This window comes from Heteronotia binoei, chromosome 13, assembly GCF_032191835.1.
Source record: "Heteronotia binoei isolate CCM8104 ecotype False Entrance Well chromosome 13, APGP_CSIRO_Hbin_v1, whole genome shotgun sequence".
In the NCBI taxonomy this organism is placed as follows: Eukaryota; Metazoa; Chordata; class Lepidosauria; order Squamata; family Gekkonidae; genus Heteronotia; species Heteronotia binoei.
Window position 1 is genome coordinate 36,778,699 of NC_083235.1, and position 7,967 is coordinate 36,786,665.

Below are 7,967 nucleotides of genomic sequence, written 5' to 3' on the forward strand. Positions count from 1 at the left end.
TCAAAATTACATTGCAACTTCTAGTTGTAATTGCACTGTAAGGATTCCAGAGAAGCTAGGATTGAACATCTTTAATCTCCGGAAATTCAGGAAGTGCCAAGATCAAGCCTTCCTTCTGCTATTAGCTTAGGACAGAGCCTAGAATGCACAAAAAAACTGCACTTCCCTATGGATAAAAATTAACCTGGCTCACATGATAATGCATGTGAAATACAATGTTAAAAGGCAGTACAGGTACATTACACAAGGCACCAGAGCATTGATAGCAAACCCAGCTTAAAGAAATAAAAGTTCAGTTCTATAAGTTATAGCTTTAACTAGTCTGTTTACTAAGTGAATTGTCTTGTGTGTGAAGGACTACTCTACCACCAAATGGGGGGATTTCCTCAGCAGAACCAGAAATCAGGGTCCAGAGTTGTCATGAACTGGCATTTCTCAACACCTTTGACTCAAGCCTACTCTACCAAAGTAGAAAAGCTGGGTATATTACAGTAAAACATACCAATCTTTTTAAAGCCTTTTATTTCACAGACATGATGATACGTTTACAAAGACATGGAAAATCAACATGATCACATAGTGGAATGGCAAGATATCCTAGTGAAGACTGCTGCACTCTTTTACAGTAACACTGCCCAGTTAACAATTTAGCTAAGTGTGTCAAGCTGAAATAACATGGAGATGAGGCAGCAGGAAGACACAGGACAGCAGGCTTAATATTCCTCTCCTTCTTCCTCCCCTTCTCCTTCAATAGAATCCACTCCAACCTCTTCATAATCCTTCTCTAGGGCAGCCATGTCTTCCCGAGCTTCCGAGAACTCTCCTTCCTCCATCCCTTCCCCTACGTACCAATGGACAAAGGCACGCTTGGCATACATCAGGTCGAATTTGTGGTCCAGGCGAGCCCAGGCCTCAGCAATGGCCGTGGTGTTACTCAGCATGCAGACAGCACGCTGAACTTTGGCCAGGTCACCCCCAGGGACCACTGTGGGAGGCTGGTAGTTGATACCAACCTTGAAACCAGTGGGGCACCAGTCCACAAACTGGATGCTGCGCTTTGTCTTGATGGTGGCAATAGCAGCATTGACATCTTTGGGAACAACATCACCTCGGTACAACAGGCAGCAGGCCATGTATTTACCGTGCCGAGGGTCACATTTCACCATCTGGTTGGCTGGCTCAAAGCAAGCATTGGTGATCTCTGCTACAGAGAGCTGTTCATGATAAGCTTTCTCAGCAGAGATGACTGGGGCATAGGTAGCCAGAGGGAAATGGATGCGAGGATAGGGCACCAAATTGGTCTGGAATTCTGTCAGATCTACATTCAGGGCACCATCAAATCTCAGGGAAGCTGTGATGGAGGACACAATTTGGCTAATGAGGCGGTTGAGGTTGGTGTAGGTGGGGCGTTCAATGTCAAGGTTCCTGCGGCAGATGTCATAGATGGCCTCATTGTCTACCATGAAGGCACAGTCAGAATGCTCCAAGGTCGTGTGGGTGGTCAGGATGGAGTTGTAGGGCTCAACGACAGCGGTAGAGACCTGAGGAGCTGGGTAGATGGAGAACTCCAGCTTGGACTTCTTGCCATAGTCAACAGACAGACGCTCCATCAGCAGGGAAGTAAAACCAGAGCCGGTGCCACCACCAAAGCTGTGGAAGACCAGGAAGCCTTGGAGACCTGTGCACTGGTCAGCCTGTTGAAGTGACAGATATTTAAAGTTATTTCAGTAGCCCTCATCTTATGTAGATGTTTCACAACTTTGCTGAAAAGCCCTTTGTTATTCTCAGTTAACATGAGTAAATTCACTAAAGAACTACTTGCTCAAATGAATGAGGACGGACAAGGTAACAGTCTCTTAGACAGCAATGATGAATCCCTATGGTTTTCAAACTGATTGCCTGCTACAAAAATGAAGTAAGACCATCTTTAGATATTAAACTCCTTACCAATGCAGTCTTGACAGTCAAGGAAAGTTCTACATTAAGACTGTTCCAATTCAACAAATTTCACTGCCTTCATCTAATCTCCTTTCTTACTACAGCTGCATCCATGTCATGAGCTATTTTTGAACAGATTTCCCAAACTGCGTCATGCTGTTATTGGGACTGTCTTGTCCTCTAGTGTTCCTTTATTCTTGAATTGGTCTCCAGCCTCATGGTAACCAACTTTATGCATGCTTTTTAAAGACCTGAGATGATAAACCTTAGCCTACAAATGGGGAAACTTGGCAAGCTTGGGATTTGAAGGAAGGCTGTTGCCCTCCCTGAGAAAGGAACAATCACAGTTCATGAAAGCCACTACTTAAGTATTTATCTTCAACACTGGAGTTCATCTACATCATCCTGATTCCAAATGGCCCTCCTTTGTGACATTTGTCTCACCCTCTGATTTCATGGATCTTCATTCATTCTTGTATCTGACTAAACCTTTGATTAATGAAAGGCACGGTGGTGACTGAAAGTGCCATCAAGTTGCAGACAACTTATGGTAACCCTGTAGGGTTTTCAAAGCAAGAGATGTGTTCAGGGGTGGTTTGCCATTGCCTGACTCTGCACTGTGACAAAGGAAGCTTACACCCTGGGAGTTTGTTGGTGGCTAAAATGCTACTGGTCTTGAACAGTTCAACAATTGGGGAGTGCAATACAGTGGACTGTACTGGGTAAACTGCATTTTTGATCTAGGGTATGGCCCTCTGATCTGTATTTGGGGCAGGGGTGTAGACATGTACATCCTCTAAAAATAAGTGCTGAATTCACATGCTTATATAACAATATAAACAAATTCCAGTATTAAAGATAAATCCCTACTTTTAAAGAAGCTGGAGTTTGGAGCCATTTATGAAGGCTCTCTGCCTTGATTTTGGATAAAAGCTTCTTGGGATAAAAGATTCTGGAGTGCCAGAAGCAGCAGCAACCCAGTTGACCAAGTGGGAACAGTAACATTATCCAACTATGCACTGGATAGGGTGGTTTTTATTGAGAATACTGTTAGACACATCAGTCTAAATAATCTAGCCAATAGGAGACAAAAGTGGCAGGAGTTACGTAGAGCTAGATACTGCGTATGTTTTAAAAACATTTCTCCATTTTACGTATCTCTAATTTCAAGCAGGTTAGTTCCCCCTGAATGAAGAGCTTGGCACTCTTCCTCCCCTCCGAAGGAAAATATCAGGGCAGGGATATTTGGAGGGGCTGTGGCTCAGTGGTAAAGCATCTGTTTGGTATGAAGAAGACTCCAGGTTCAATCTCTGGCATCACCAGTTAAAGGATCAGGTAGCACGTGATTATAAGGCAGCTTTGTGTGTGAGATTCTTAAGCAGATGATTCCATTTTATTGTCCAGCTAATTTTGCTTTGGGATAGAGGCTTGGCAAGATACCACAGACAAAAAGCTAGCAGCTCAGTGGCTCCTTACTTCTTACATAAGCAAAGCATGTATTTTTAACAGCACTTCTACCTTTCCTTTTTGCCCTGAACCCTGTCATTTCTACACATTCTGCTCCTCTACAGCTTCTGGAGAACTAGTCTTCTCTCCAACCACTATGCTGTCTACACACAAGGTATCTGCAGTTATTTTACCTTACTGGTGCTATAGCCTAATACTGGGCCAATACATACATTCCACTCTCAATCTGTACCTTACAGAAATACCCTCTGCCATTCTCCATTTCTGAGAAGTGACACCAAGAATCTTTGTATTATACAGGAAACAAAAAGGATACGTGTAGGGACACCACAAGGGCAAACCATGTGGAGCCTATTATAACTTGTTGTGTGACAATATTTAGATAGGGCCTCATCAAAAAAAAAAAGATGATTCAAGGACCTAAGTCATGACAGGTAATGTGGGAGAAGCCTAGCATTTTACTAGTGTACTTCTGAACCCATTTGTCTTTCATTTTCCATTTATTTAAACCTTTCCATCAGTACCACACTTTCTTTTTCCTCATTTATCTTCAACCTGGAAAAGTCTTTCCACTCCCTAATTTAAGTATATCAGTGAGTTGTTTACCAGCTTCCTGATCCTATCCAGAACCAAGTCAATGATCTCTTTGCCAATGGTGTAGTGGCCCCGGGCATAGTTGTTAGCAGCATCTTCCTTGCCAGTAATAAGCTGCTCAGGGTGGAATAGCTGGCGGTAGGTTCCAGTACGCACTTCATCTACAGAGAAGAGAGACTCCAACCATTAACGTATTCATACCTCCTCTACACAAATGAGAAACACATGCCCTTGGAAGCTCTGAGAAGTAGCTTACCAATCACTGTTGGCTCCAAGTCCACAAAGACAGCCCTGGGGACATGCTTGCCAGCACCTGTCTCACTGAAGAATGTGTTGAAGGAATCGTCTCCTCCCCCAATGGTCTTGTCACTGGGCATCTGCCCATCAGGCTGGATGCCATGTTCAAGACAGTAGAGTTCCCAGCAGGCGTTGCCAATCTGGACACCAGCCTGGCCCACATGGATGGAGATACACTCACGCTGTAGAAACAAACAAAAAACACCAAAAATTTAGCAGCTTTGTCCCATTAGTTTTCCTAATCTTTTACAAAATGAAAGGAAGAGGCAGGTTGGACATGTTGAATCATGCATGAGGGAAAGCTGGACTATTTTTCTTGTCTGCTCACCCAAGATTATTCCAATTTTTTATCCTGGTGTCTTCTTGGGCCGCTGTGCCAACACACAGACTTCCAATAAAGATCAAACAAAACAGAAGGCAATATTTACCCATTCTTCCCACCTACCCATGTATCCAGCATGCAAAACATTATGTCACTGGCCTCTTGTTTCTGAGATCTGGGCCCTGCTCTCCTAGACTATTTCCACCGGAGAAAAATAACTCAGGCCATAGTCTTCAGCAACATGCTTACTAATAGTCTTACCAATTTCTCCTCACCTCTCATTTTTCTTGTCCTGATGGCTAAATTAATTATTTCTGAACTTCTCTACTTCAAAGCAACAGTTAAGCTAAACTTGTCATAAGCACTATGGTCAAGTAGTACACAAAAGGTGACTAGAGGATTTGAGAAGTAAATAAAATATTGCGCCCCAGGGAGTGAGTTAATATCATTCTGGCTGGACAAGAACATTTTTAAAAGACTGGCTTCCATTCGCCAGCATAATGAAGTTCCAACATTACATGAAGACTTAGTCATGGAGCAGAGCTCTGTGGTCTATGAAAACATTATTAATAAGCTGTTCAGCACAAAGCATCAACTGTGCTTCCCAGCAGCCAGCGCTCTCTCTGAAAGGCCTACCAGAACTCACACCACTTACAACCAGTCAGCTGACCTAGAATGCAAAACGGATGCAGCCAGCCTCCCATGTCTGCAAAGCAAAGGAAGGAGGGGAAAGGGAGCCTAAGAAAATGGTTTCCTACCAGCACAGATTTTTGTCTGTGCTGAACATCTGCTTACAAGCCTGTTGCTAGGATTATCTCAAGCCTGGATATAGAGTCATGTTTTCTTTTCCTCACTACCCCAATCCACCCAGACCCCACCCATTCAGCAGGACACCACCTGCTTCAACACATTCCTCTGAGCCTGAGATAAGAATCTCTCCCCTCCCCTGCAACAAAAAAGCCCCTCAAAAAAAGCCCCACATGCATATGTCACAAGATGTCATAGGCAACTGAGCCTTCCGGACACTAACTGATCTAAGCTAAGCAAATTAAGTACTGCAGAGAAGGAACTAAGAACCCAGAGTGTAACACTTAAGCTTCTTTTAAAAGCTTGTACTAGTCCCTCATTTCAGCCATCTGCTTGGGCCAAATTTTCATCAGGTTACAGGGATTGGAAGAATGCCTTTTCTTCTCATTGTTACCAAGCAGTCATGGATTACTGAAACAGAATTATCATAATAATGGTCTATAAGGCCGTTGCATCAGTGATACTTAAGCTATCCCAGCTGAAATATTGCAGGAATACTTTTGCATTACTTAATACATTTTAAACACCTGTCCTCAAAGGATGATGAGGTAGTATAAAGAGTTGTGTAGTGGGTATTGTGTCAGATGAGATTCTGGCAGGCCCAAGTTAAAATGCCCAGTCTGCCATGGATGACTTTTGGGCCAATCACTCTTGGCCTAACCAACCTCACAAGATTTTTGTGATAGTTAAAGAGAAGAACGATTGTAAGCAGAAATGTAGTATTTTAATAAAGTAAAGGTGTTTTTGCCTACATCTTTTATCAACAACCATGTGACAGAGGAAGCATTAGGTCACTCATCCAGTTTTATGAAAAGAGGAATCTGAACCTGGGTCTCCTCAGGAGTAACCAAACACTGACTACTATGCCTCCCTGGTTCTCTGCATGTGCATTTTTATGCCTTGTTTGCAGCTTACAGACCATAGCAATTAAAAAAAAGGGGGGGAGCATCTTCATGGGCGCCCGAACCACACTCAGTTCAAGAGGCTACAGTCATGTCTCATTTTCGGGAGGCTCGAGACCGAAACGGGGTGAGGTGGAAGAGAAACAAAAACTAAAACGGGAAAGATGTTTTAACCTTGTATCACTCCTGCTTCTAGACTGCAGAAAATACAGATACTGTATCCTCCAGCAACTCCTGCAAGCGCCCCCTTCTTTCTCTTCCCCCCACCCGGCAGAAAGGTAGTGCTGCAGCGGAAGCAGAGAGCAGCGCGCTTGCTCGTTTTCCCGTCCCTTCCACGAGGCAAAGGAACTCGGCCCCCTCCGCCCCCAACCTCTAGCGCGGGAACAGCCTAACGGCCAGCGCGTAAAAGGCGCCAATGCAACGCCATGCGCCTCCCCGCACCTCTACTCTTCATGGTGGGGGGGCCTTCCTCGGTTCCTACCCCACTTTTAACCCCCCCTCCATAGCCTCAACTCCCCGCACCAGTTACCATTTTGATTCCTCATCCCAACATAAAAAGCCTCCTTTAGTTACCCTTTTCCAGGCCCGTTATCCACCCCAAGCCTCCATCTCTACAACCTTCTCCCTGCATCCCCCTTCCCCACTCCAAGCTCTCCAGTGCCCTACGTGCAACTCTCCCCACAAGCCTAGTGCCCGCCGCTCCGGATTTCAGGCCACTCTTCCAGTGCAATTGGAATGTCCACTTTCTCTGTTGCCCCCCTCCCAAACTGCACACGTGTCCTTCGTGCTTTTTTTTTTTTAAACATATTTTCTTTTGAAACTGCATCTTCGTAGAGGATTCATGCAGAATTACGCACACATTCTGTATTGCTACCAGAGCTTCCCTTCTCTCTCCCCCGCACTGCCTAGAATACTGATCCGCGTGCTCTTCCCCTTCTCTTCCTTTCTGTTTCACTGAATCCTCATTCAGCCCTCAACCCAGTGGTCTCCCCTCCACGTTCCATTCCACACCCAGCATTCCAGCTACAACTCCTTCCCCCATCCTCTTTTCTCCAGCTCCCCTAGCAGCCTTCCTCCTTTAAGCCCTTCATCTAAACCTTTTGTTTCTCCTGCACTTACCATGATGTTGATAAGGAAGAACCTCGAAAAAGAGACTTAAAGAAGAGAGATTAAACCTCTGATGTTACTTCTTTCGACAAGCTAAGAGTCGATGTAAGTAACAGAATGGGAAAGAAAAGAGCCGCCCTGCTGGTTTTATATCACATCTCCCTCCCAAAGCTGGGTGGGGCAGCTGGCCTTACATGTATTTAGGATAATAAACTTGCTGCTCGGTTGTCATTGGGCAGGCTGGCACGTCCATCTGTGAGCTCACAATTAGTGATTGGTTGAGACCAATGACCCCTTTTTTTGCTATGAGACAAGAGGATTTTTGGTGGGAGGGAGGAAGTGCAGGAGGGAGGGGGTGAGCCTATTCAACTTTTTCGTCTTTAATAAGGAGGACAAATCCTTCTTTAAGGGAAAGAGTTCTGCGTAACGTTCGGTTGAACTGCTGGCCTAGAAAAGCCTGATTTGAGAGGTTGAATTCCTGGCCAGAAGATAACATGTGTGTATATTAAAAACCATCCAAACTCCGAGTATTT

General features: G+C 44.6%; 1 protein-coding gene across 1 annotated transcript; it reads right to left on the minus strand.

The window, feature by feature from the left end:
• Window positions 1-505: 505 nt before the first annotated feature.
• TUBA1B (tubulin alpha 1b) lies at window positions 506-7,728 on the minus strand. Its single transcript, XM_060252858.1, has 4 exons — window positions 7,447-7,728; window positions 4,256-4,478; window positions 4,012-4,160; window positions 506-1,694 (listed from the first exon to the last, which is right to left on the minus strand). Exons 1-4 carry the CDS (start codon window positions 7,447-7,449, stop codon window positions 714-716), a joined length of 1,356 nt encoding a protein of 451 aa, XP_060108841.1. The 5' UTR covers window positions 7,450-7,728; the 3' UTR covers window positions 506-713.
• Window positions 7,729-7,967: the final 239 nt, after the last annotated feature.